Source organism: Halichoerus grypus, chromosome 15 (genome assembly GCF_964656455.1).
Source record: "Halichoerus grypus chromosome 15, mHalGry1.hap1.1, whole genome shotgun sequence".
NCBI lineage: Eukaryota > Metazoa > Chordata > Mammalia > Carnivora > Phocidae > Halichoerus > Halichoerus grypus.
In genome coordinates, this window is record NC_135726.1 from 17886339 (window position 1) to 17914138 (window position 27800).

At 50.4% G+C, this 27800-nt stretch overlaps 3 protein-coding genes across 10 annotated transcripts; 1 reads left to right on the forward strand and 2 right to left on the reverse strand.

Annotated features, from left to right (window-relative positions):
• Positions 1 to 599: 599 nt before the first annotated feature.
• THAP11 (THAP domain containing 11) lies at positions 600 to 2770 on the reverse strand. Its single transcript, XM_036115009.2, has one exon. The coding sequence runs from the start codon at positions 2267 to 2269 to the stop codon at positions 1313 to 1315; it is 957 nt and encodes a 318-aa protein (XP_035970902.2). The 5' UTR covers positions 2270 to 2770; the 3' UTR covers positions 600 to 1312.
• Positions 2771 to 5790: 3020 nt separating this feature from the next.
• Positions 5791 to 11375, forward strand: CENPT (centromere protein T). Its single transcript, XM_036115020.2, has 13 exons — positions 5791 to 5971; positions 7075 to 7165; positions 7303 to 7390; positions 7499 to 7595; positions 7717 to 7853; positions 7977 to 8013; positions 8225 to 8373; positions 8977 to 9177; positions 9473 to 9781; positions 10037 to 10127; positions 10699 to 10875; positions 10963 to 11067; positions 11145 to 11375. The coding sequence occupies exons 1-13, from the start codon at positions 5847 to 5849 to the stop codon at positions 11266 to 11268; spliced, it is 1731 nt and encodes a 576-aa protein (XP_035970913.2). The 5' UTR covers positions 5791 to 5846; the 3' UTR covers positions 11269 to 11375.
• A 96-nt stretch (positions 11376 to 11471) lies between these two features.
• Positions 11472 to 27672, reverse strand: TSNAXIP1 (translin associated factor X interacting protein 1). 8 transcript variants are annotated; one of them, XM_036115022.2, is made up of 16 exons: positions 27372 to 27672; positions 23926 to 24025; positions 16994 to 17106; positions 16719 to 16845; positions 15498 to 15591; positions 14735 to 14931; positions 14342 to 14477; positions 13738 to 13907; positions 13501 to 13660; positions 13294 to 13424; positions 13048 to 13173; positions 12764 to 12916; positions 12554 to 12663; positions 12218 to 12344; positions 11990 to 12096; positions 11472 to 11785 (listed from the first exon to the last, which is right to left on the reverse strand). In XM_036115022.2, the coding sequence occupies exons 1-16, from the start codon at positions 27416 to 27418 to the stop codon at positions 11545 to 11547; spliced, it is 2139 nt and encodes a 712-aa protein (XP_035970915.1). In that variant the 5' UTR covers positions 27419 to 27672; the 3' UTR covers positions 11472 to 11544. The 8 variants fall into 8 exon arrangements, with proteins under 8 accessions (XP_035970915.1, XP_035970917.1, XP_035970919.1 ...); XM_036115024.2 differs by lacking the exon at positions 16994 to 17106 and adding an exon at positions 22561 to 22674; XM_036115026.2 differs by lacking the exons at positions 14735 to 14931; positions 15498 to 15591 and having other exon boundaries at positions 27372 to 27671.
• Positions 27673 to 27800: the final 128 nt, after the last annotated feature.

Genomic DNA, 27800 nt, shown 5'->3' on the forward strand with positions numbered 1-27800 from the left:
TATTTGGACCTATAGATAAAAATGTCACCTCACCCCTACCTTATCTAAAGAAGAATAGAAACAGCCAAGAAATGAGTCAAGGGGTCACAAATCCCAACTCCTCCACAATGATAACATCCCAAGGCCAAGGTATCTATAGAAGAGTTCTTATGTGTGCAGGAAGCATGGCTGGTTCCAGCTGTGATCTTCACTAAGTAACTGCATGCCCATGTGTGCCACTGTACTAGGGCTAAAATGGTAAGTGAAATTCAACCACAGCTGAAAATTCATGAGGAATTCAAAACCCTCAAGAGAAGTGAGCAGTCACAATTTGGTTTAGTTGTCAGTTGCTCCTTCTCCTAACCCACAGCAAACTGGGACCATTTGGTGCAGTTTCTAAACTCTTTGGAGCGAGCTGGGCCAGGAACTCTCTGAGAACCTTATGAGGTCAGGGTCCATGTGCTCAGGGCCCCTTGATGGACAAGCATGGTCATTGAAGCATTTCTACTCTCAGGATCAGCCTCGTCCTTGAGACCTAAGGTAGAGGCCTGTTGGGAGGTCTATTTCCCCACCTTTCAGGGATACTGAATCTTTATAAAAATAAAATGGTGAAACCCAAATTAAAACCTTACTTTCTGTTTAATTCGTTTTGCCAAACAAACACAGTGAAAACTTTAGTCTGACTAATTGTACAGAAAATAGAATTTGTAACCAGTAGCAAACATAACAGGATAAACCTAAGTCCCTGGCAAGCTGGATCTTCATCAGCAGGTCACCTAGATCCCCTTGTAGATGGCCTCCTGGGGAGGGAGGTCCTTATAGGCAGAGGCACAGATCTGCCAGTCCCCATCAGAATCACAGGCTGCACCTGGGAAGGAAAAGCACGAAAAGGAGAACTGATGTTACTTGGATCTCTTATCACTACACACGGAGGAGTTGTCTCAATGCTGGCCAACCTCAAGGTGTTGTCTTCCCAAACCCATAGTCTTGGGCATCCGACCTGCATCCTGAGTGGGTAATCTTCAAGTTCAGTGGTTCTGAAGCCTCTGCTTAACCAGAACCTGCAACATAAACTGGGGGTGAGGTGGGGAGTGGGGGACAAAATCATAATTGCTGGTGTCACCTGTACAGAGTCTGAGGTCCCAGACTTCAGGACCTTGCTTCAGGAGAAAACAAGACAGGGTGCCAGGTCACCAGCAAGAGAGTCCAGCTGCCCTAAGCTTCAGTACTGTCAACCAGTGCCCCAGGAGTATAGGGGAGTTCAACAGCAGCGGCCTAAGGTCCCTGTAGGCTGAGAGGGGTCCAGGAGTCCAGCAAGCCGAGGGGGACCCATTCACATTCCATGCTTCTTTCGGATGACAGCCATGGCCAGCAGCCGATCCTTCTCGCGGAGTTCTTCTCGTAGCTTGGCCTCGGTGAGACGCAGGTGGCGGATGCTGCCTTTCATCTCCTTCATCTTCACCTCCATCAGCGCCAGGATGTCCCGCTGCTCGTTAAGCTTGCGCAGGAGCTCCTCCTCCGTGGTGCCTGACGACAAGGAGTATGAGTGGTCGGAGCCAGTATCAGGGAAGCCCTCTTCCCCCACCACCACCAACTGGGGACCCATAGGGCACTCTGCGGCCTCCAGCCCTGCCGTAGCAGCCTCTAGCTCCGACGCGGCGGCTGCGGCGGCTGCGCCCTCTGCAGCGGCAAACTCCACTTGCACGGTCAGGTCGATGGGTTTCACGTCTTCGCCGGTGGGAGTGGTGGGCGCTGGGGGCACGGACCCCGGGGCCTGGCTGCTGTCTACAGCGGCCTGAAGGGTGAGGAGCACAGCAGCAGAGGCAGACACCAGGTTCGGCTGCAGCTGGGAGGCCTGGGCAGTGGAGGCTGACGGCTGCTGCTGCTGCTGCTGTTGTTGTTGTTGCTGTTGTTGTTGTTGTTGCTGCTGCTGTTGTTGCTGTTGCTGCTGCTGCTGCTGCTGTTGCTGCTGCTGCTGCTGCCTGCGGCGGGCGGCTGCGGCCCCCGCGGGTCTGCGTGCTACTTTGCGCTCGTTGACGCCGCGCAGCGGGAAGATGGTGGGGACGCGCACCGTGTAGGTCTTGCGGCCGCCCTGGAAGTGGACGCTGCAGAGACGATGGCCCGTGGTGGGCTGGAAGGTGGAGAAGCACCCACTGACGCCAGCACGGGACACGTTCTTGAGCCACAGGCGCCGCAGTTCAGCGTCCTTGGGAAACGTGTAGAAGTGCAGCGCCTTGTCCCGGTGCGAGTTGTTGTAGCAGCCCGGCACGCAGCACGTAAAGCCTGGCATGGCTGCGCCGCGCGGCCCGCCTCGGCCCGGCCCACCGGCCTCCTGAGCCCTTCGACGGCCCGGTTGGTCTGCCGCCGCCCGCCCCTCGACGGGCGGCGCCGCGCGGGGCCTTAGGCGGCCTCCCACTACTGCCGCCCGGCGCGGCCGGCCCGGCCCGGCGCCCCGTGCCAGAATACGCTTCCCGCCGGCCCGCGCTGCGCCGCCCGCCCGGCCGCCCGCCTGCGCTCCGGAGTCGGCCCCGGGGACGCCGCGAAGGACCGCCTGGGAAGGAGGACTACGCCCCCCACAATGCACCGCGCCAGAAGCTGCTCACTTCCGGAGCGGGGGCGAGATTATTCCGGCAGCTTTCCAGGGCACCGTGACAGCCCACGCAGAACAGATTCTTACCCCCACCCGGCTTATCCCCGGCCGACTATAGAGGCGTATTCGGTTGGAACGCTGTCGCCTGGACCGCCCTTCACAAGGACCCGGAATCCTGATGGGGGTCTGGCGGCGCGCGCCTCTGTAGTGCGCAAGCGCCTTGGGCGTTTGCTTACGGAAACTACAATCCCGCAATGCCGTGCGCTGAACTCGGAGGCTGCGGCCTGGGGCGCCGCCTAAAGGAGAGGTCGGGTTACAGGGGACTAGGATTTGGGTGAGGTTGTGTGTCAGCCGGAAGCGCTTCCCCAATCCTGGGGGCTGTGAGTCGATGGCATTCCCGCGGGGACTGGGTCAGAACCTCAGCTTCAGTGCCCAGAAAGACCTCAAGAGCCCCTTTCTCTGCGTTGAGGACTCGCTTAGTTCAGCCGTGGCTTGAGTTGACTCACCTAAACACAGTCACCAGTAGGTGCCTACTGTGTGGCCGGTACAGTGCAGTGAGTTGGGAACTTGCTGAAGGAGTTCGACCCACCAGTCCTGACTACCTTGAGGGATGAGGGTCCGACTTTTGGATAATAGATGTGAATGCACCCGAATGGATGTCTAATCACAGAAATAAATGCTACAGACTAATGAACAGGACAGAGGAGAAAATGGGAAGCGGAGGCCAAGGAAGAAAAAAATGGTGAAAAGCTTGAGTGAGGAGGGAGTAGCTGGTCCTCAGGAAAGAACTAGGCTACGCCCTTAAAGAGCCTGGAAGAGGACAGGCAGGGTAGCTGAAGCGCTGAAAGATACCAAACTGGGCTAAGTTAAAAGATTTGGGATTCAATTCTGCAGATGACTGGGAGCTGTTGAAGAGTGTTGAACCAGAGGATGGACAGAATTTGGATTGTAACAAGACACCTCCCCAATCCCCGACTTCTATGGAGAAAATGTTCTAAAGGGCAAGAGAGGTTTTGGAAAACCAGGGGAAGGCCTGGCAGTTGTTCCGGGGATTTACCTGCTAGCCCTCCTTTGCTGAGTTCCCCCTTTCTCCCACTTCTTGCCTTTCTTCACCCTTTCTCTAGACTCTCCCTTCACATTTTTTTTCCTCCTGATTACAGACCATGGGTATGAAATTGAAGCCGAGTATATACTATTTCTAATTATTTGACATAAAAACAAAAAAAGACCCGGCATTTAAAAGCTTGTGAAAGAAAAAATATAACACCCCAAGTTAACTGTTACTTTTTCTTTTTTTTAAGTGCTTTATTATAAAAGAAACCCATACTTAAGATGTTTTGGGAAAATACAGGACAATGGGAAGTGAACTATTTGTCTGGTCCCAACATCCAAACATCACCATTGCATTTTCTATTTACAATTAATGTGCTCCATGGTTATTGGCATGGGCTTCACAGACCCATAACAGGAAAAAGTCCCATTCCTCCTGGCCTATGCAGCTGAGGTCCACAGCTTGAACCCCTTCAAACTCAGAAATGCAGTCCATGGTGAAAGAAGTGCATTCACTTGGGTGAATATACAATAGTTAAAACATGAATACACACTTTGTTATATGATTAAATGTTTATAAAATGGGTACAGTAGGGACAAAATTAAGCAAAAGATCATTGTTATTTGTTATTTTGTATTTTCATTGTCATACTATTACTGATAGAGTTCTGTTCCTACCTGTCTCAAAATCTACCTTACAAAAAATATTAATGAGAGATCAAATTTATATCATTTCTTCATGTACAGACAGTGAAGATTGCGCTCAATAAAATTCTACCTTCCAGGGTGCCTGGGTGGCTCAGTTGGCTAAGCGTCTACCTTTGGCTCAGGTCAGGATCCCAGAGTGCCTGGATCGAGTCCCCCATCAGGCTCCCTGCTCAGTGGGGAGTCTGCTTCTCCCTCTGCCCTTCACCCCACTCATGCTCTCTTTAATCTCAAATAAATAAATAAAATCTTTTAAAAAAATTCTACCTTCCAGTACATAAAATCACCTCTAATCTACACTTAATCCTGTACACTTAAAACATATCTACAATGCATAGCTTTCTCCCCACCCCCACGGCCCTGCCCACGCTCTATCTTGTCACCTTTGGAGAAAGGCTAGAACCTTGTCACATGCCTCCCTGCTTCCAATCTTGCCTCCTCTACAAAATCTGTTGTTTATATGGCTACCAAAATTATATATATATTTATGTGATTCCTCTGCTTAAATCCCTCCAATGGCCTATTGCATTTATAATGTCCAAACTCCTTTCCAGAGCCTGTGAGACACCATATGGTCTAGTCCTTGCCAGTCTCTCATTCCTCCCTCCCTCACTTCATGCACCCAGTATTTTTTTTTTTTTTTAACAAGTAGCAAATAGAAAATTTTATCAGTTATGTAAAACACATAGGCCCCTGATCTAGGAACAAAACGATAACTCCACAGGAGACTCAGAACTCAAGTTCTAATTAAGTTTCCATGAAAATTTAAGAAAGGTGGGGAGGCTATCTTGGTGAAAATATGGTAATAGAGTCTCTAGCATTATCAGAACTTTTGAGGGCCAAAATTCATCTCAAAATTGCACATGTTTGGAGATCATTTCTACTGGATCACAAACAGCAAACTAGCCTTTGGGTCTTCAAACTGGTCTCTTCTAAGGCAGAGTGGTGTTCACAAATGCAAATCTGACCAGGTCACATATAGGATAAAATTATTTTTTCCTGGCCCAAGTGTCTCTTCTCAACTCCAGAGGGAGATAGGAATAAGACATTCTAATAATAATGACTGCTATTTATTGAAGATGGGCTTACTATATGTCAGACGCTGAGTTAAACATTATCTCATTGAGGAGCGCCTGGCTGGCTCAGTCTATAGTGCAGAGGACTCTTGATCTCGGGGTGGTGAGTTCCAGTCCCACCTCGGGTGTAGAGATTACTTAAATAAACTTTAAATATATATATATTTCATTGAATCAGTACAAGCCCCTTATCAGGTGGGTATCATCCTCAACTTACAGAAACCAAGGCTTCGACTGGTTTCACACATTTGCCCAGGTGCACTCCCAGGTAAACGTGCCTCCAAATCCGGAGCTTACAACGAACGACCACTACACGCACCACTCGCCTCTGGGCGGTAGGGTTAGAACTGCAACTCCCGTGAGGCTGTGCGGCAGCCTCGCGAGAGTTGGCTTAAATGCTGCGGCGGGAAGGCGACGGCTTCAGCTACCTCAGCGGTTAGAAGCGGATGGTTGAGGCGATGGCGGAGAGCTACAACCGTGAGAGCGAGCCTACGACTCGCACGCTGTTGCGGCGCGTGCTGGACACTGCGGATACGCTCACCCCGCGGCGACGCCGAAGTGCTAGAGTTAGGTAAGGGAGGGCGCTGCCCGAGCGTGTGAGCAACCATAGGGATTGGGGGGGGTCAGGCTTCAGCGGGATCCAGCGCTGACCCTGTTTGGAGAAGGAAACTGAGTCTCGGAGAACCGCAGGGCCCCGGGTTCTGAGAACTGGGTCCACCCTTTACAGTTTGTGCCCCCACCCCCGGGACTCCAGGCTGCCAGGTCTCAGGACTACAAAGCTCAACTCTGCTGGCGTCTTTGGGTTTCTGCCTCTAGGCGCTCAGAATCTGGCCTTCTCTACTGTTCTCTGGGCCACACCTTCCCCCCACACCAGCCCAAAGTGTGTCCAGGCATCTGCCCTGAACTGCCTCCTCTGTGGTCCCCACTTTTCCCTGCACATTCAGTCCCCTTTCCCTGTAACGCCCAGCTGGAAGGTGGGAAAGGAGCTAGAGCACAGCCTGGGCAGAATTCGGGAGGCAGGACCTAGAAAGATGCTTTGCTAGGGAGCAGGGAATTTGGCCTGACCTGGTGGCAGTGGCAGTGGATGAGGGCTATGGTGAGCTCCTGGTGCAGAGGGTGTGGGAGTTGGCATCTGCCAGACTGGGGCAGTGCAGTTCTTTTATAGGCCCTGGGAAGCTATTCATTGTAGGTTTTAGACCTATAAGTGATGAGGTGGGAGCTGTGCTTTGGGAATCTGAGAGGGACTGGAATGGAGACCAGTGCTGGAGTGACCAATGTAGAAGTTGCTGTGAAACCCTGACAAGTACTTAAATGGTTTCAAAATATTTAAATATCCTTTTTGATTTGTTATGTTAATGTCAGGAATGAATATTCTTCTAATTGCTTCTCTTGTCTGTGTGGCCTCTACTTCTAACAGAGTCAGTTCTGTAAAGCCTTCCTCAGCCCCTCCCTCTGGCTGGATCATTATGGTCTCCCTTTCTTCCCATATCCCTTAGGTTCCCCTTCATCCACAGAGCTGTTGATATAGAGCTAGAAACAGAGGCTGTGGGAGGGGCTGGATCCCTGGCCTTGAGGGAAAAGGGCTTCAAGCCAAGATCCCTGATGAAAGCACATCTCTGCATCCTCTAGTTCCCTCTCCCTACTTAATTCTTAGAGCTGTTGGTCTTTACGCAGTGCCCAGAAAGCCCTACTTGAAACACCTTCCTCCAGGAGGCTGAGCAGCCCAACAAAGATGAATGTGAGGCGGCGTTCCCATAGAGCCAGGGTAAGTGCCCAGCCCACTGACCACTACAGGGCTCTTGCTGCCTTCAGGGGCCTCTGAGGTCTAGCTCTGCTCTGGAGCCCACCTTGAGGGAATCTCAAGGCAAAGGAACAGAAAGATTGCTTGGTGCTTTTACCCAGTCTATTGGCAGATTGGCCCATGTTCATACCAGTGGGAACCTGGAGGAACAGACACCCCGGACTTTGCTGAAGAACATCCTTCTAACTGGTGAGTGAACACTAACTTGCTGATCAGGGTTAGACACCAGTCCCTTGGTATCCCTCATTCAGGGCAGACTGCCCTGCCATCCCTACCCTCTCCTTGCTGTCTTTGCAGCCCCAGAATCTTCCATCATGATGCCAGAGTCTGTGGTGGAGCCAGTGCCGACACCGCAAGTGGTCCAGTCCTCTAGACGGGAAAGCAGTCGGGGCAGGTGCACAGTGAATTCTTCCCTTCACGGGGATGTTGGGCAGCTCTGATCAGGAGTCTCTTGAGGGCCCCAGAAGCCAGTATTAGGCTTCCTGGCCTCTCTGAGATAAGTTCCATCCTTGTAGCCTGGAGCTGCAACTTCCTGAGCTTGAGCCCCCCACAACCCTGGCTCTAGGTCTTCTGGCTCCTGGCAGGAGGAAGCAGAGGCTAAGATTGTCAGTGTTTCAGCAAGGAATGGACCAGGGACTGCCTCTCTCCCAAGGTAAGACCCTGGACAACACCTTTGGCCACCCTCTCTTGCCCTCTAGAAAGGCTGAGGAGGCCTGAGAGAGGGCTCTCATGAGCCTGGTAACTTACCATAGTTTATTTTTAAATTCTCTTGCAGAGCCTCGTGGGAATGCCAGTGCCTCCTCCCTCACCAGGTGCTGTTGCCTATCCTGGGGTTGGTGGAAAGGCTTGGAGAGGGAGGTATTGATTGTGATGGAATCTGACCTACTGGTCCCTGCCAGTTTTAGCTTCATAGCATCATGGCTGAGTACTAAGAGATGAGAGCCCCAGGGCAGATGGGGGAATTCTCCTAAAAATTGGGCCTCAGATACCTGACTTTCCTTTGTGCCTTCTCCCTCCCACCAGCTCCCTCAATTTGACCTTTGCCACACCTCTCCAGCCCCAATCAGTGCAGAGGCCTGGTTTGGCTCGCAGACCTCCTACCCGCCGAGCTGTAGATGTGGGTGCATTTTTGCAGGATCTGCGAGATACTTCTTTGGCCTTGGCTTCTCCAGGTAAGGTTGAGATTTCCCTCTCCCTCCCCTGTAGGAGGTGCTGCTGAGTCCAGGATTACTCCTCTCTCTGTCAAGTCAAGCACAGTGAGCAAGCTTGCCAGTAGGTCTATGAGGAGTTTCTGCTTTCTTTCTCCAAAGTGCTGGTCCCAGTCTTGGTCCCAGTATCTTCTAGGATCCCATATTCTTGAGAAGCTACAGAGCTGAGGGTAGGAAAGGTGTGGTGTGGTGGCTGGAGCTTCTTGGGAGATAGATAAGGGTCAGGTTTCAGGATCAGCTGGCCAGTCAGAACTGACCAGGCAGCGTGATTTCAGAAAACAAGTCAAGTTCACTAGAGTAAGAGGAGGGTTCTTAGCAGAGTGAAAAGTGTGGAGGCATAGGTGAGCAGTTTTGGTGGGACAAGATGTGGAGAGTGTGAATGCCAGGCTAAGAAGCAGGAAGGTAAGCAAAGAGACCTGTGGAAGGAGGATAAGGCTTAGAGTACTAGGTAGTTTTTTCTGAAGGCCACTTGGGGCAGACTCATAGGGCCCACTGCCCAGGCCCTGGTGAGTGGGTAGCAGCAGGTAGGCCTGGAAAACAGAGTGTCAACTGGCCTTTCATTTCCAGGTGATAGCCTCAGAACCCCTGTTGCCACCCTACAAATGAATACCGTGTTGGAGGACACTCAGCCCTTCTCCCAGCCCTTGGTTGGCCGTTCCCCCAGTGTGTACCACTCCCTGCCCTGTCTGTCTCACACTGAGGCTGAAGATGCTGAGAGGGCTGTCAGTCACAGGACACAGAGCAGTGGGCCTAAGCTGCAGAACCACAGTGAGTATGTGGGGCATGTGGCCCAGAGCTAAGCCTTGGATGAAAATTGGCATTTGTGCTTTTCCCTCCTCAGGCCTATATGTGTGCTCTGCAGAGTCCCTTGGTTGTTAATTCCTCTTACATGTCAGAGCAGAGTCAGTTTTGGACCAGGATACTCCAAACAAGTACCCTGGGTCTGCCTCTGGACATTTCTCCTCAGTGACCTAGACTGGGTTTACTACTCTAGCTTTATCCTTCTCAGAGCTACAGCCTTGCCCTACTGCTTCTCTAACCTATATTTTCTCCCTTGATTCAGATCCTGGAAAACCAGCCCAACTTCTGGCAGCAAAGGCAAAGAAGGTTGATGCCCTTGCTGTGAGCTTCCCAAACAACAGCAGTGCTATTTCTGGAGAAGATGGAGTAGAGCCCTTACAGGATGGAGTTGGTGAGGAGGCAGAGGAAAGGATGGAGGAAGGTCTGAATGTGAGCAAAGTGATGGACACAACAGGAACACAAGGATCTGTCAGGACAGAAAAGTCTAAGAGATACAGAGAAATGACAGAAGGTGTTGAGGCCAAGGAGCCAGAAGGATCTTCAGGAGATGAGGACATCTCTGGTAGGACAGGTAAGGGGCCCAATGCAGGGATGAGGGAGTGAGTGGGTGACAACTGTGTTCAGTCTCTAAACTGAGGAGTTGTACCCCTAGGTTGTGTTTCTGGGCACAAGTGGTGTTGGGTCAGGGAGACTCTGAGGGGCCCATTGCTTGACTGGCCAGAGCTAGGTGGGGCCCTTGAGGAACAGGAAAAGGAAGCTGTGGGCCTTGACGGTTGGGTGAGATAGTCAAGCCTGAGCCCCCTCTAATCCTGCCGTTTCTCTACAGCAAGTCCAGAGTTGGCCTCCAGCACCACTGAGTTTCTTCAGGCCAGGCGACCTCAGTTTCTTGAGCCAGTCCCACCGCCTAGCACTGCAGTGTAAGATCCCATGACCTTGTTCTGCATGGACCTCTTGGGAAGGGGGTAGGCTTCTGAGCTTGGCATTGAGCATCAAAGGGTTATCCCCCTTCCCGTTGGTATGCAGATGATCACTCAAGAGAGCACCCTGAGGTGGGCTAGGTGGGGCTCACTGAGTACATGTGTCATCTTGGTGCATGCTTCCAGGTTCTTAGAGGAACCTGGGTAGAGAGAAGTGCCTAAGTCAGTATGTAGTCAGAGAAGGCTTCCTGGAGGATGATTAGCAGAATCAGATAGGCAGCAACAGACTGAGGGTCTAGGGCCTGAGGGTCTAGGGGCCTGAGGGTCTAGGGCCTGAGCAAGTACTAGCTTGTGTAATGAGTCTAGACTAGGACTTTGGGTCAGGGCCCCAGGGAAAGACCAGGCCTCTGTGTGGCCCCCTGTCCACACTGCCTCCCAGCAGACAGAGCTATTGGTCCACATTAGCCAAGGAGCACATGGGCCCTAGTCTTCGCAGGAGCCAATAAGACTTGTTTTTGATTAGAAGGCTCTTTGGGCAGCATTTTAGCTAACTATCCACTCCTGCCCCTAGCTTATCTTCAGAGCCTCTGGAGCCTCTCTCGACCAGGCTTCCTCCCAGGGCCCGAACCCCTGGCCCCAGGCCCCGTCAAGATCCCCACAAGACTGGATTGAGCCACTATGTGAAACTCTTTAGCTTCTATTCCAAGATGCCCATGGAGAAAGCAGCTCTTGAGATGGTGGAGAAGTGGTGAGTCCTGGACACTCAGGGTAGGGAGAGGACCCCTCAGATCATCAATAGACCGTTCAGTCTGTTCTACCCCAACCCTTTTGGCAGCCTGGACAAGTATTTCCAGCATCTTTGTGACGACCTGGAGGTATTTGCTGCTCATGCCGGCCGCAAGACTGTGAGGCCGGAGGACCTGGAACTACTGATGCGAAGGTAAGTGGGCAGAAGCAGGGAGGTGCTGAGTGTGGGAGTGTTGGCCCTGATTCTATCTCTATCCTCCTCTGCTACAGGCAGGGCCTGGTCAACGACCAAGTCTCACTGCATGTGCTTGTGGAGCGGCACCTGCCCCTGGAGTACCGGCAGCTGCTCATCCCTTGTGCATTCAGTGGCAACTCTGTCTTCCCTGCCCAGTAGTGGCCAGGCCTCAACATCTGCCCAGTCCCCACCTCGGGGACTGCCACACATATTCTTCCAGGTCTCCTCCCCACCTCCCCAGCATCAATAAAGTGTCACAAACAGAATGTGCTGTGTTTTGGTGTATATCCTGTGGCCAGCCAGGCCAGGACCAATTCCCCTCCCTCCCTCCCCTCAACTCCCCAGCATAACCTGGAGAATAGGTTCAGACAAATAATTTTATATTAAAAGTCAGAGGTTAGCAGCACTGGAGCACTAAGGCTGCCCATAGTGGCCCTAGCTTGCAGGTTCCTGCTCTCGAGACCCCATGCGCCTGATGTCAGTCATCTGAAGCCGTTCCAGGGCAATCTTGAGCTGTACCACAATGCCATCTTCCTTCTCTTCACCCTTCTCAGGCAATTCTGTCCTGGGGACCTGGAAGGCCCCGCTCAAGTAGCCATTTAGGGTCTGCTTGTCCAGGCTGGGATCGATGTTCATCAGGGCTTCACGTACCTTGGGTAGGGTTACCTCATCATGGCTACCACACAAAGAAAGAGAGATAGGCCTTGACCCCTCCTTTCTGCACCCCAGACCCCAAGGTGCCCTCTGCTGAGCTTGAGCAGTATATAGTGCCCAGCAGCAAGCTCAGTACACAGGGAGATCCAAGGCCTTGAGATGCCACCCTGTGGCATAGGGACTTGCCTATGGCTAAGTGGGCCTAAGGGCCTCAGGAGGTACTCACAGTTCCAGGCCCAGCTCCTGTTTTAGTTCCTGTAAGTACTCATCCTTTTCATCCACGTACTGTTCCCACAGCTTTTGTACAAAGGGCATACTCTGGCCCTCTTCATCCTGGGAGGGGCCACAAGGCAGGGTGAGAACACATTGGTTGGGGTCCAGCAGAGGCTAGGGCAGAGCTGGGCAAGTTCCTGGACAACCCCCGCCCACCACATACACATATAGAGGTGGGTACCTCTATAAATAATGAGCGGTAGTTGATCAAGTCTGCATTGCTGCTGTTGGGATGCCAGCCTCCTGCCTCCATCAACTCCAGAATTTTCTCTTCCTTCTTGAAGGGGAAGGTGCTCTTGAGGACAGTGCTGTGGGGAGACACAAGGGCCAACAGGCCTGGCTGAGGCCTGCTCACCCATCTTCCTGTACCCCTTTGCCAGCCCCACTAGTGCTCAAAAAGGACAAGTGCTGAGGCTGTGAGCCCTTCCTGCCAGGCTCCCCTTTCCCCTGCACATCTGGGAGCCTGGCCAGATGAAATATTGGACAGGAGTTTGGGGTGGCTGGACCAGCCTCTCACCTTAAGTTCTCCATGGTTATCAGCCCCTCATTCTGACTGTCGGCATTTGTCATCTCCTTCAGCAGCTGTGCCACTGTCTCCTTCTGCTTGATGTATACACTCTCGCTCCTCTACAGGGAAGGAAGCATTGACTAACTTGCTGCTTCCTGGAGTGGTAGGGATAGAGCTGGCCTATGTCGGGGACAAAGGGAGGGCCAGGCCCAACCTCACCTTTCCCATCAAGACTGCATAGAACTGACTCATGACCTCATTAGAGCGGAAGAGCTTGATATTTTCAAAAATGGTGTAAGCCCAGGCCATGGCTTCACCAGGTCCAAAGCGATGCTCCAGGAAACTGAAGAAGAAATCTGGGAATTTCTCTTTCTGCAGGGTGGGAAATGACTGTTTGGTAAGCCTACCCCATGGTGGGTTGGCCCTTCTCCCTAACACCCCAATGGAACCCCCTGGAAGACTCTGGAGGCCACCCCAAGCCAAAATGGCCCATGAGATCTGACCTGCTCCTCAACAAGACGTTGCTTCCAGGCATCCTTGAGGAGGTTTATGACATCCTTCTTGGTTGGCTTCTTGTTCTCCACAAGGCCATCAAATCGAAGGAAAGGAGGGATGGCTTCCCCATAGCCCTGAAAAGGAGAGTGTCAGTTCATCTCTGGGCCCAGGCAGAGCCCCAGATGGTTTCCCCAGAACCTCAAGTCTTAGCAAGGTCTGGCTGTTCCAAGCCTCCCGAGCCCAGGGACCCCTACCAGACCAGGAAAGAAGTCTTTCTCCCGGAGCAGCCCCTCGCCAATCTCCTCCAGGAGCACATCCACCAGCTGGTCACTGTTCTTGCCCTCAGCCAGCATTTGCCAGCGATCTGGACCCCCAGCCACCACATCTGCAGGTGCAGAGAGGGAGCTGGAGTCCAAACCACATCCTTGAGCAGTCCCTGGGAGCACAGTGGCCATCATTACCTTCGCACTTGCTCCAGTCAGGCCGTGGCGTAGAGGTGCGCTGGATCTCCTGGAGCTCAGAATGAAACTGGTCCCGCTCCTTCAGTGTGGTCATATGCAATTGCAGCAGTATCTCGTGCTCCTTGCAGACCTCTTCATAGTCACCTCTCAGGCTGTCCAGCTGTGGACAAGGTGATTGATCCTTGCTACCTACCTGCATGGCCCTGCCCTGCCCTGCCCACCCACCAGTACCTGTACCTGCTCCTGCAGTTCCTTGTTGGTCTTCTCTTGCATTTCAAAGTCCCTCCTGGGCACCACATCTCCAAAGTTGGCCTTCATGGTGTTGAGTTCCATCTGTGTGCGGGTCAGGTCTTGCCGGGCCATCTTCAGAGCCAGTGTTAACTTCACAGGGTCCTCCCCCCAGATGCCTGCCAGAGTACCCGCCAGCTTGATTCACCCTGGCTCTAGGGCCTATAGCCCAGGGCAGGTTTACAGTGTCCCTCAGGGCCTGGTCCTAGGTCCTTCTCTCCCTGATTGGGAACCCCTGGGTCTTTCCCACAGCACTAACAGCTTAGAACTTCAGGCCTAAATAGAGAAGCCGAGGACATGGGGTACCAGGCCTGTCCTGCTCTGAGGGAGCCTAGGCTGCCTCAGCAGACAATAATTGTTTCCTACTTAAACAATGAGTCTAAGACTCTCAGTCCAACTCAAAAGATAAATAGACCCAGGCAGCAGCGGAACATCCCCGCTTTGTGAATGGGGATGGAATGAACAGATATTAAGAGAGTTCAACGAATGGGGATGAGTGGCAAGACTCCTCTCTAGCACCTCCTCAGGGGAGAGAAACCCACCTCAGGCTTACCTGGCGACTGGGCTAGTGACATGTCCTCCCTCTGGTACCGCAGCTCATTCAGGTCTGCAATGAGGATCTTGCGGGCATCTCGCTCACTGAGGTAGCGCAGGTACTCCTCAGCCAAATTCTTTCTCAGTTTGGATACCTGTTGGGAAGGTTGCTGTGTGGTCGGGGCCTGTACATAGCTAGCCATCAAAGGGGATGGGATGGGTGCTGAGTTGGCCCCATCAGGGCCTGGAAACGGGAAAGGTGGAGGGAGGAGACAAGGTGGTGGCTCAGTATATCAATCCAGGCAGAAGGGTAGAGAGTTAAGGAGACACCTTAGTGCCCAAGACCTCAGATCATCCCTCGGGTGGGGGAGCAGGAATTCAGAGAGTTGGTCACCACACTACTCCCATTCACCTCACTCTGCAATGAGATTTTCTCCTCATTCTTTTTGTCAATGAGTTTTAGCAAATTCATCTTCTCTCTCTTCAGCATGGAGATTTCATATCTCTCCTCAGCCCTCATGGCCAGGATCCTCTCATTGCAGTCCTCATTCACAGTGACAAGCTTGGCCTTCAGGGGCTCCAGAGCCCGAATCTTCTCCCTCTGGTGGGCTAAGCAGGGACAGGTGGGAGAGTCCCTTTGGGACCACAGAGAACAAAGAGTCAGGAGACACTGATCCTAAGGTCACAGTGAGTGGCTATGTCTCTTGCAAACTCCAGGTGTCTATGCATGCTTTGTACAAAGCATCACCCCTGTTTGAGGCCTTCCTACATTTGCTTTTAAACCAGAGGCAGAGTCTGGCTGAGGACTGGGGTTTCATCTATGCCCTTTCTCCCTATAGCCTTTAGTCCTGCAGCTGTACCATGCCCAGCACCTCCCGTGCCTGGTTGGGAGGCTCATCATTTCCCAGAGGTACTCACTCCCTCCTGGGCTTCACTCTCAGTAGTAAAGTTGCTTTCTTTCCTACAGATACTGCTTTACCATGTTTTCCAAGGACAGGAGGTAGTCAGGTGCTCTATCACACAGGACAGTGTAAGCAAAAAAGCTGAGCAAGGCTTGGTGACCACAAGGCCCAGTTAGTAGTTGCCCCAATACTTCTGCACAGCCCCAGAAGGTGAGAGTAGAATCCTCTCCATGCCTTCCAGACTGGATCCAGGCACAGAAGCTGTAGTCTTACCCAGCATCACCTCATACGCATTCTTGATGGAGGATAGCAATGGCTTGTACGTTTTAAAGTCCTCTATGAAGAACTCAAAGATTTCTCTGTAAGGCTGGCAAGAAAAGGGGACCTGTCACCTCTGGGCCTATAGCTGCCACTCTCTTAAGCTTAGAAGTATTGTAGCAAGAAGCTGCCAGGTGATCCATATTCAAATAAATGCCCCAGGGCACCACCTGGGTCTCTCAGTGCCAGGAAGGTGAGGGGCAGCTCTGTCGCTCTCAACTATTTTCTGGAGGTCTCTCCTGATACTATCTCTGAAGCCTGGCAGATGACCTGGGTCAGGGCCACCCCACTCTGGCTCTCCAGGCAGCCAGCCTTCTCCAAGCACTGTGCCTCAGTTGGCCTCTTACCTCTTGCTATCTTACAGACCTGTGGAGGCAGGAGGAGATCAAATGTTCTAGCCTTGTATTCTGACCAAACAGAAGTGTCATTTCTTGTTCCATTTGGACACAGAAGTTTTTGGAGGCAGCATTATGTACTGGAATTAGCATAGGCTCTGGAATCAGCCCTGAGTTCATACCCCAGCCCCACCACTTCATAGCTATATGCCTTCTCTGAAGTTCTGCTTCCTTGATGAAGTACCTTCAGCCTGTGAGATTGTATTCAAGGCCCCATTCAGGTCCTGGCACACAGATGATGCTCAGCAAATGCTTCTGTCAGTGACTAAGTCGGAAGTGAGGGATTCCCTGTTATCATCCCTGTCTGAGCACGAATTCGGTGATTCCCTCCTTAATATGTATTAGAATCTAATGTGCATCTAAGTTTTTCTATGTATCTGAGCTGAGTTCCTCAAGCTTGGCTCTGTCATCCCTAGGCTGGTGAACCCTGTATGACCCCTTCTTGCCCAACTGCCAGGATTCAGGCTCCATTGACTGATGTCCAACAACCCATGCAAGGCACTGATCACAGAGCTAAAGGGACTGGAGACAGCATCCAGTCTACTACCTGACTCAGGTGTGGAAAATCAAACCTCAGGAGAGGTTTGCCTGCTCACTAAATTTGTCATAGAACATGTTTCACTAACTTTGTCATAGAACATGTTTCCCCTACCAGGAATGGGGACCCCAAAGAGCTGGGAGAGGCTGGTCTCTCCTGAAGTTTGAAGTCCTCAGTCCTAGTGAGTAAGGTTTCCTCCCACCTGTCCTCCCACCCTCCCCACAGTTATTCTGTGGCTCTAACCTGCAGCCTCAGCTCCTGGGTAGAATCTGTGCTCAGGTCCAGCAGGAGGAGCTCCTTGCGTAGGTAGTTCTCTAGCTGCTCCAGGTACCTTGGCTTAGTAATGCCCAGGGGCTGCTTCAGCCAGCTACTGCAGGGGATGGTGGGATGAGATGTGATGGGCACCCCACAGTGCTCTTGCATCATTAATCTGGGGCAGCACACACCCCTGTGCTGTCTCTGGGTCCAATGCTGGGTCTGTTACCAGCCCATCCACCATGGGGCTGACCCCAGCTTACCCTGCTCGTTTCCGATAATCATATGAACAGGGCTTTCGATTATGCAGAATGGTCTGATCACTGGTGTATGTGGGCCACGGGGACAGTTGGTCACCAATGGAGAACTGACAGGACTGCAGGAAGAGACAGGTGGGGTTACCATGGCAACACTGCTCCCTTTCCTGATGCTCCTCTCCATCTTCCTCCCTCTACTCTTTTTTTTTTTTTTTTTTTTTAAGATTGATTGATTTATTTGAGAGAGAGGGGGAGAGAGCATGCATGCATGTGCAAGCATAGGGAGGGCACAGGGAGAGAATCTCAAGCAGACCCCCACTGAGTGCAGAGCCCACGTGGGGCTCGATCCCACGACCCCAAGATCATGACCTGAGCTAAAATGAAGAGTTGGAAGCTTGACCAACTGAGCCACCCAGGAGCCCCTACTCTTTTTTTTTTAAAGATTTTATTTATTTATTTACTTATTTGAGAGCGAGAGAAAGAGTACGTGCACACAGGGGAGGGTCAGAGGAGGAGGGAAAGGGAGAGAGAATCTTGAGCAAACTGCACACCAAGTATGGAGCCAGACGCAGGGCTCAATCCCAAGACCCTGAGATCATGACCTGAGCTGAAACCAAGAGTCAGACATTTAACCACTTAATCAACTGAGCCACCCAGGCACCCCACCTCCCTCTACTCTTGATTTTTTCCCCAACATCTCTCTCTTTTTTAAAAATTTTTTTATTGTTATGTTAATCCCCATACATTACATCATTAGTTTTAGATGTAGTGTTCCATGATTCATTGTTTGTGTATAACACCCAGTGCTCCATGCAGAACGTGCCCTCCTCAATACCCATCACCAGGCTAACCCATCCTCCCACCCCCCTCCCCTCTAGAACCCTCAGTTTGTTTTTCAGAGTCCATCGTCTCTCATGGTTCATTCTCTGTCTCTTTTTTAAGTAGGCTCCACACCCAACATGGGGCTTGAACTCATGGCCCTGAGATCAAGAGTCGCATGCCCTAAACTTAACATAACAATAAAAAAAAAATTTTAAATGAAACAAACAAACAAACAAAAAGAGTCGCATGCCCTAAACTGAGCCAGCCAGGTGCCCCTCCCTAGCATTTCTTAATATGGTTCATAATTAAGACTATGGGCCCTAGAGGTAGAGTTTAGGTTAAAAAGCCAGATATCCCTTATTGGCTGTGTGACCACAGGCTTAACTTCTCTGAACCTCAGTCTCTGCATTTGTAAAATGGGGATGATTTTAGTTCCCATTGCACTGTATTAATGTGAGGATGCAGTGAGAAAACATCAAGTTGGTTTACACAGACTAAGACACCCCCTTGGAATTCAGTAAAGGTGAGCTATTCTTCTCTTCTGTATGTCAGTGAGTATTGCATATATGAAAACAGATGTGAGTCCCGATATGTACCAGCCCTTGCCCCACAGCACAGTCCAGGGAAAGAGACAGATAGAGGAGGGCAGGCCCAGCCTCATGCCTGGACTGACACACATATAGGACTGCAGAGATGCAGCATGGGGAGCTGTGGACCCTAGGAGGAGACTAAGCTGTAACCCCTGAGTTGGGGGAAGGTAGGTGGGAGTGCCCTGAAGCAGTGGGATCTCATTTTGAACCTTGAGCAGGGGGGGTAGGGAGTGGAAGCAGTTAATATGTATGGGCTGTTTTATTTTTTTTTAAAGATTTTATTTATTTATTTGAGAGAGAGAGATGGAGAAGTGACAGAGATAGCGAGAGAGAGCGCAAGTGGGGAGGAGAGGGAGAAGCAGGCTACCTCTGAGCAGGGAGCCTGATGTGGGACTCGATCCCAGGACCCTGGGATCATGACCTGAGCCGAAGGAAGACGCTTAATGACTGAGCCACCCAGGAGCCCCATGGGCTGGTTTTTTAACCTTTTCATGAAATACTCAAAACTTAAGGGAAAAAAAATGAGCTTCTGACCCAGTGAAGCTCACTTCTGTAGTTCATCCATTCAGTCATCCATTTGTTCATCAGACATTACGGGGGCCATAATACATTCTCGAACCCCTGCTAGGTTCTAGGGATATGAGGGAAGCTGGGGGTATGATGGAGGTGGGGTGACAAGTGAACTGATTATCACAAGTCAGCAGGTAGTGGCTAAAGCCAATGCAGATGACCAGGAGGGGGCAAACCCTGACTAGGAGGGACCAGGGCACCAGGGGAAGCTAATCATCTTCTAGGAGGTGGTGATGTCTGTGATGTTCATTCAGTAAAGCTTGAATGAGTATATAAGAGGAGCTGAGGTCATCTGGGAGAGGGTATGTGTCATCAGGGTTAGAGGTGGGGCACAAAGACATCCTGGGTAGCACCAACACCTCAGGGAAACAGCACGTGTTTTAAAGAACTATGAATAGGGGCGCCTGGGTGGCCCAGTCACTGGGCGTCTGCCTTTGGCTTGGGTCGTAGTCCGGGGGTCCTGGGATTGAGCCCTGCATCGGGCTCCCTGCTCGGCGGGAGGCCTTCTTCTCCCTCTCCCACTCCCCCTGCTTGTGTTCCCTCTCTCGCTGTGTCTCTTTCTGCAAAAAAAAAAAAAAAGAATCTTTAAAGAGCTATGAATAGAGGTGAATGCCCAAGGACAGCAGGCCGCCTGAGGCTGAGGCGTGGGGTGGTCAGTGTAGAGGGAGACAGAGATAGAGCAGCAGCTTTATGCAGAAGGGGCAGTCCTCACAGCCTTATAACTGTGAAAAAATTAGAAAATTCCTAAATGTCTAGAAATTAGAAAACTCCTAAGTGTCTAAAAATAGAAGCAGTCATGAAATGATTACATAAAGGCTTAACATAGAAATATGCTAATGCTATAGCTCTAAGGGTTAAGTAAAGCCTGAAATTAGGGAATAAGCACAAGTAGGTAAAAACGGATGTCCAGGGGCGCCTGGGTGGCTCAGTTGGTTAAGCAACTGCCTTCAGCTCAGGTCATGATCCCAGGGTCCTGGGATCGAGCACCACATCAGGCTCCCTGCTTGGCTAGAAGCCTGCTTCTCCCTCTCCCACTGCTCCTGCTTGTGTTTCCTCTCACTCTGTGTCTCTCTCTCTGTCAATTAAATAAATAAATAAAATCTTAAACAAAAAACAAAACGGATGTCCAGAAAAGACAGAAAAAATAATCTAAGAGGTTTTCAGTAATTATTATCCTCTATGATAGGCCATTAGGGGCTTATTTTTCTGTAATTGAACATTTTTCAAAATTTTCTACAATGCAAATAAATTACTATCCAATTTAAAAGAAAATTGGGGGGGGGCGCCTGGGTGGCTCAGTCCTTAAGCGTCTGCCTTTGGCTCAGGTCATGATCCCAGGGTCCTGGGATCGAGCCCCGCATTGGGCTCCCTGCTCCGCGGGAAGCTTGCTTCTCCCTGTCCCACTCCTCCTGCTTGTGTTCCCTCTCTCGCTGTGTCTCTCTCTGTCAAATAAATAAATAAAATCTTTAAAAAAAAAAAAAGAAAATTGGGGGCGCCTGCCTGGCTCAATTGGTAGAGCCTGCGACTCCTGATCTTGGTACCACGTTGGGGTGTAGAGATTACTTAAAAATAAAATATTTAATAGGAGCGCCTGGGTGGCTCAGTCGTTAAGCGTCTGCCTTCGGCTCAGGTCGTGATCCCGGGGTCCTGGGATTGAGCCCCACATTGGGCTCCCTGCTCAGCGGGAGGCCCGCTTCTCCCTCTCCCACTCCCCCTGCTTGTGCTCCCTCTCTCGCTGTGTCTCTCCCTGTCAAATAAATAAATAAAATCTTTAAAAAAATAAATAAATAAAATAAAATATTTAATAAAGAAAGAAAAGAAAATTGAATTAGAGTTCAATGTTTAATTCAATATTAGAGCCCCCTTCGTGCCCCTTAACTATTTTGAAATTTAACAAGAAATTTCTATTTTTCTTGACCCATTAACTTCTTAGAATACAACATGTTATAGAAATAATGTTGGGGGCATCTGGCTGGCTCAGTTGGAGGAGCATGGGACTCTTGATATTAGGGTCTTAAGTTTAAGTCCCTGGTTGGGTATAGAGATTACTAAAAATAAATAAACCTAAGAAAAAAAGAATGTTAAAATTACATGTTCAAAATGTTTGGGACATGATCAGAGCAGCGCTCACAAGGTATTTATTTTATTTATTTTAATTTAAAAAATTTTTTGAATTATTTATTTAATTTTAAGTAGGCTCCACGTGACCTGAGATCAAGACCTGAGCTCTGGGGTGCCTGGGTGGCTCAGTTGGTTAAGCAACTGCCTTCGGCTCAGGTCATGATCCTGGAGTCCCAGGATCGAGTCCCGCATCGGGCTCCCTGCTCAGCAGGGAGTCTGCTTCTCCCTCTGACCCTCCCCCCTCTCATGTGCTCTCTCTCTCTCTCAAATAAATAAATAAAATCTTTAAAAAAAAAAAAAAAAAAAGACCTGAGCTCTGATAAGAGTAAGATGCTTAATGGACTGAGCCACCCAGGCACCCCTTTAATTATTTTTTAAGTAATATCTACCCCCAATGTGGGGCTCCAATCCTGAGATGAAAAGTTGTATGCTCTACTGACTGAGCCTGCCAGGTGCCCTGGAATGTATGTATGTATTTATTTATCAAAGATTTTTAAAAGATTTTAGTTATTTGACAGAGAGAGAGAACACAACAAGCAGGAGCGGCAGGCAGAGGGAGAGGGAGAAGCAGGCTTCCCGCTGAGCAGGGAGCCCGATGCGGGGCTCGATCCCAGGACTCTGGGATCATGACCTGAGCTGAAGGCAGACGCTTCACTGACTGAGCCACGCAGGCGCCCGCCCTGGTATTTATTTTAATTGCTTAAAATACTTTTGCTATTAGGAAAGAAAGCCTTAAGTTTTCTTTCTGTTTGAAAAGAGCTATGGGGGCGCCTGGATGGCTCAGTCAGTTAAGTGCCCCACTCTTGATTTCAGCTCAGGTCATGCATGATCTCAGGGTGGTGGGTTTGAGCCTCCAGCCCCCAGCCCCTTGCCTTGTCCCAGGCTCCGCGCTCAACACAGAGTCTGCTTGTCCCTCTCTCACTCTGCTCCCTTCCCCACTTGTGCGCTCTCTCTCAAATTAAAAACAACAACAACAACAAAAAACAAAGATGGGGTGCCTGGGTGGCTCAGGCAGTTAAGCGTCTACTTTCCGCTCAGGTCACGATCCCAGGGTGCGAGGATCGAGCCCCACGTTGGGCTCCCTGCTTAGCAGGAGCCTGCTTCTCCCTCTCCTCCCCACTTGTGCTCTCTCTCGCTATCTCTGTCACTATCTGTCTCTCTCTCAAATAAATAAATAAAATCTTTAAAAAAAAATAAAAGTATAAATAGACAAATTGGAAAAACGAGAGAAGTCGAACTGTTAAACATCAGGCCAGAAAAAAAAAATGTTTTTGAAATTTGTCAAAATTGATGTGATTTTTTGGGGGGGAGGGATGTGATTTTTATAAAAGTGCCAAGTAACCCTGAAAGCGGGGAATTTGTCAAACAAGCACCTGACCCTAGTGAATTAATACGTTTTTCAGACTTTTAAAAGGCCAATCCTTGCGTTCTGTCTGCCGTTTCTGCGGAGAGAAAACGTGGTCACCGTACATTGATTCCTGGGCAAGCACGGCTTCCGGGTCTTGGTTATCATTACCAGCTGGGCTCCACCAGGAGATGGGTGGAAAGAGGTGTTCCCCGGCGCTCCATGCTCTCTGCTTCTCCCTGCAGGTGGAAACGGGAAGGGCGGCCACGGGGCGGGGCAGGGGTGGTGGGTGGGGAAGGGTTGCAGGGCGGCGGGAGAGAACAATGCCCCCTAGTGGTGAAGAGTGGCGGTGTTGCCGCTGCACGAAAGAGGGGGAACCCAGCTACATGGTGTGGGTGGCAGCTGAGTGGAGTGGGGAGCATGTGCCCCAAGTCATCCGGCGTTCTGGAGCCGTGGCTGCGCTTGGTCTCCACAAAGAGTCCACACTGACCCCCTTTCCCTCTCTGGAGTCGGGATCCCCATTTTGGGAGTCTCCATCCTAACAATGTGTGGGGCCCATGTGTCCCTAAATTACCCATACAGGACACACACAAAGGAAACCACCACACAGCCCATAATGCTCCACTGTGAGCTGGAGTTATAAGTTTGCTAAACCGTTTTTTCAAAAAAAATAAAATAAAATGTGCTTTTTCATCTGATTCCCATAGTGGCTGTTTGCTAATCCTATGATCATATCAACAAAAACCCAAAAGTACTTAATGAGACAGCATTCATTTTTTTTAAAAAGTAAACTCTACGCCCAATGTGGGGCTTGAACTCACCACCCAGAGATCAAGAGTCCCATGCTCTACGGACTGAGCCAGCCAGGTGCCCCAAGATAGAGACAGCATTCATTTTTATAGAAAAACTTAAAAGAACAGGAATGGAGGAAGGAAATTTCCTGAGACTAGTAGAGTCTCTACTTCCAACCCAGAGCCAGCAATACGAGGGGGTAACATCCCTTTACTCCTGCCTTCACATATATACTCACAGCATTATGGAGCTCTCAACATACGCCCACCACTCAAGTATCCTATCAGGAACCAAGGCCATACAGAAAAAAAGATACAGTCATAGCCCTGAAGGACCTTGGCAGATCTGGTGTGACCATCCCAGCACCTAGCACAATGCCTGGAATACATTAGGCTGAATGAAAAATGAGGTCCACTCCAGAATGCTGAGTTGCAGGGGAAGGGTGTCCGTGGACAGCAGCTGCTTCTCTCTCTGCCAGGGGAGGTCTGGAAGGGCTTTTCAGATGAGGTGCAGCCAGTGTGTACACCCCTACCTCAGAGCTTGATGGGCCTGGCCTCTGTGAGCCACACTCCCTTAATTGGGGAGAAGCCACTCTGGGAGGCATGTTTCAGATGCATGGTGCTTTTGGGTTGCAGAGAGGGAGGCAGATAGCGTCCAAGAGCTGAAATTTGGGTTTCCAACAAGACATTGGCACTAACCAGTGTCTTCCGTTTCTGAGAAAGCTTGCGATTCTGGGTGTTCTTGGTTTCTGTGAGGAAGGAGTCATCTATGGTCCCTCCTGAAGGCCGCATGTGTGTTCTGCACAGAAAAGGGGAAGACAGTGGTAGGTGACAGAGCCCTGAGTGGGGAGAGCACCTCCACCCTTCCCAGATCTACAAGACACGGCCTCTTCTCTCTGCTGCAGATCTAGGCTCTGGGTCTTCCCAGTACTGCCCACAGATTCCCAGAGATGCTGCCAACAAGCTCCTGGCCCTGGGCCCAAAACATTTTCCAACATTCCCGGAAACCTTCTCATGCTGAGAATCTCACCAATTCCTGCAGTGACAGGAAAGCCTCACCATGAGCCCAGAAAACTCTGTGGGCTTACACTTTCATTCAATGTTCAGATGAGTTTCATGTTTGTGACTCTGATACATTCTGGGGGTGTGATACCAAAGGCAGGTGCTATAGGACAAGAAGCACAGGGCCTGAGGTCCAAGAGCTGGGGTGTGAGTCCCCAACCTGCACTTACTGGCTGAAGGGCATGGGGGCTGACATCTGGGGTTCCAACAGGAACCCCTGGGCAAGTCATTTAACCTCTCTCAGCCTAGTTTGCTCATAAGGAAATGGAGACAAGTCTTTCTTTTTTTAAAAAAAAAGATTTTATTTATTTGAGAGAGAGCGAGAGTGCCCAAGCAAGCATGAGTGGGGGGAGGGGCAGAGGGAGAAGCAGACTCCCTGCTGAGCAGGGAGCCTGACATCACAGGACCCTGAGATCATGACCTGAGCTGAAGGCAGACGCTTAACTGAGTTACCCAGGTGCCCCTCTAACACTTTATGCTGTATTTTTAAATTTTTTAAAAGATTTTATTTATTTGACAGAGAGAGAGAGAGAGACAAACAGAGAGACAGAGAGAGAGAGAGCACAAGCAGGGGAGTGGCAGATAGGGGGAGAAGCAGGCTCCCAGCTGAGCAGGGAGCCCAATGCAGGACTCAATTCCAGGACCCCGGGATCATGACCTGAGCTGAAGGCAGACACTCAACTGACTGAGCCACCCAGGCGCCTCCAGGTGCCCCTCTATTTTATTTTTTTTAAGATTTTATTTTTAAGTAATCTTTACATCCAATGTGGGGCTCAAACTTACAACCCCAAGATCAAGAGTCACATGCCCTACTGACTGAGCCAGCTGGGTACCCCCCCATATTTCTACTTTAAAGGTGGAGAAAACTCAAGTTATCTAACAGATGGCAGGCAATGGGTTTGACAGGGGTATGTCCTGGTATTGAGTGAAATCAAGCTGCTGAGTTCTATCTACAAAGCTACTGTGGCAGGGATGTGAGGATGAAAGGAGAAAGCCAATGGGGAACAGAAACCTCCCTCAGGGAAAAAATACACAATTTTAAAAAAGATTTTATTTATTTATTTGAGAGAGAGAGAGCATGAGCAGAGTGAGGGGCAGAGGGAGAAGCAGACTCCCCACTGAGCAAGGAGCCCCGATGGGGGTTCGATCCTGGGACTCGATCCTGGGACTCAATCCTGGGACTCTGGGTTCATGACCCAAGCCACAGGCAGATGCTCAACTGATGGAGCCACCCAGGCACCCTGGGAAATACACAATTTGAAGGTCCCTTTTAGAGGATCTGCTCACACATTTATAGTACAAGGTCTAGTCTATCCTTCATCATCCTGGCCCTGCTCTAAGGGGAGCTGGAGGAGGACACACATACTGTGCCTCTAAGGGAAACAGCTTGGCCCAATGCCCAATGTACATTACTAAATACTGGTGAAGAATATGGACAGGAATCAATGATATTTTGTACTGCTACCAAATTCAGCCTCAGCAATTACATTCTTCCTCCTCCTCCTCCTCCTCTTCTTCCTCTTCTTCTTCTTCTTCTTTTCCTTCTTCTTCTTCTTTTTAAAGATTTTATTTTTAAGTAATCTCTACACCCAATATGGGGCCCAAACTCACAACCCGGAGATCAAGAGTCACATGCTCCACCAACCGAGCCAGCCAAGTGCCCCCATTTTGCTTCCTTCTTAAAATAGATGGGCATTTATTCTCCAGAATCTGTTTCATATCCCTTTCAAACATGACTGCAGTTTCCTAAATCATTCCTGTGCTGGGTAACGACACTCTTTCTCAAGCCTGCTGCGTGGTTCTTGTAGATTCATTTTAGCTCTAGATAAAATAATTAAATTGGCAAATAATTTCCTTTTTTTTTAAGAGAGGGAGGAGAGGAGGGACAGTGAGAGAATCTTGAGCAGGCTCCATGCCCAGCACAGAGCTGATGCGGGGCTGGATCCCACAACCCCAAGATCATGACCTGAGCCGAAATCAAGAGTCAGACGCTCAACCGAATGAGCCACCTAGGCGCCCCTCCTGACCTTTGTAGTCTTTCTTTGTTGCGGCAGCAAACCCTGAAGGATTAGAGTTTAGGTGAGATCAGGTTTTTGCACTCGTAATGAGTAAAAGGGAGAAACCACATTCATTAAACACTTACTGAATGCTTAGTATATGCAAAAGCTGTGATGACAGCTTCACTTATTCTGCCTAAATTTTCCCAACAATGTTTGTGAAGTGGGTTGTATCATCCCCATGTTTGAGATACAGAAGCAGAGGCCCGGCACTTAAGAGACTTCTCTGGCTTCCCAAAGCTAGAAAGATATTTAGCCAAATTTAAAAATTTTTTTTTAATTTTTTTAAAAAGATTTTATTTATTAGAGACAGAGAGAGAGAGATAGAGAGAGAGCACGAGCAGGGGGAGGGGCAGAGGGAGAGGGAGAAGCCGACTCCCCACTGAGCGGGGAGCCCCACCTGGAGAAGATCCCAGGACCGGGAGATCGTGACCTGAGCCGAAGGCAGACGCTCAACCACCTGAGCCACTCAGGCGCCCCAAATTTTTGTTTTAATGTGTACACGTTGTGGCTTTCCTGGCTAATAGAGTTTGTTGTCATATTTTGCAGTGCCCAGAGGCTGCAACCCCCGAATAGACAGCAATTCGACAAGCATTTTTACATAAACCAATGGGTGAAGAGGCAGTTTATCCCTGTGGCTAAGAGCTCAGGTTCAGAAGTCTCACGTAGCTGGGTTCAAATTCCAGTTCCACCACTTATAAACGTGTTAAAACACATGCTCTCTCCAGGCTTCTATTCATTTGTAAAATGGAGATATTACTACCTCATAGAGTTGTGAGGTTAAATGTGCCATATATAAATCATTTGGCACATAATAAATGCTTAATACATGCTGGCTTTACTAATGATAAAGTGCGCCGTCCCTTTTGCTAGCGCGAAATGTCCTCAGGGGCTAAGTCAGTCCTCATTCCGTTTCTGCACCACCGATCCTGTGGGGCCTGAAGCCCCGGACAAATTGACAGAGGCATTTCTCTTTCTGGAAGTTGTCAAACCGCCCTCTCCACCCTCAGTCCGGCCAGCGCCTACCTCGACGTGGTCGCGAAGCTGGAGCACCGCGGCTTCGGGGAGGCCATGACGCTCCGGCAGCGGGGCAGCTTGCATCCGCGGCCGGGGAAGCTGTGGTAGTGTACAGCCCGTAGCTATGGCGACCAGGCCCCAGCATCCCAGCGGCGGGGGCGGGGTCAATGTTGTGCCACGCCCCCTCTCCCCTAGCCCGCAGGCTGGGAGGAAAGCCAATTAGCAAAGGTGGCCTCGGACCCGGGAGCAGGGTTCCCCCAGTCAATCACTACAGTGGATTTGACCCTAGCTATCAGAACTGAGGCGGGGGCGATAAACAGAGGCCATGGGGGAGGGCGGTGAACTGAAGGCCTGGAGCCGCGTTGCCAGAGGGAATTGTAGTTTTTGGTTTCCTGAAGTCTCCGCCAAACAGGCTTACGACTGAACAGATTTGTACCA

What these genes read in the sequence shown, in the direction of transcription:
- THAP11 (XM_036115009.2), bottom strand. Translation starts at nt 2,269, where the DNA reads ATGCCAGGCTTTACGTGCTGCGTGCCGGGCTGCTACAACAACTCGCAC.
- CENPT (XM_036115020.2), top strand. Translation starts at nt 5,847, where the DNA reads ATGGTTGAGGCGATGGCGGAGAGCTACAACCGTGAGAGCGAGCCTACG. An exon ending in GGACATCTCTGGTAGGACAG is followed by an intron (nt 9,782 to 10,036) that starts GTAAGGGGCCCA and finishes GTTTCTCTACAG; the next exon opens with CAAGTCCAGAGTTGGCCTCC. An exon ending in CTGGAACTACTGATGCGAAG is followed by an intron (nt 11,068 to 11,144) that starts GTAAGTGGGCAG and finishes CCTCTGCTACAG; the next exon opens with GCAGGGCCTGGTCAACGACC.
- TSNAXIP1 (XM_036115022.2), bottom strand. Translation starts at nt 27,418, where the DNA reads ATGGCCTCCCCGAAGCCGCGGTGCTCCAGCTTCGCGACCACGTCGAG. An exon ending in AGCTTCGCGACCACGTCGAG is followed by an intron (nt 24,026 to 27,371) that starts GTAGGCGCTGGC and finishes TTTTCTGTGCAG; the next exon opens with AACACACATGCGGCCTTCAG. An exon ending in CTCAGAAACGGAAGACACTG is followed by an intron (nt 17,107 to 23,925) that starts GTTAGTGCCAAT and finishes CTCTTCCTGCAG; the next exon opens with TCCTGTCAGTTCTCCATTGG.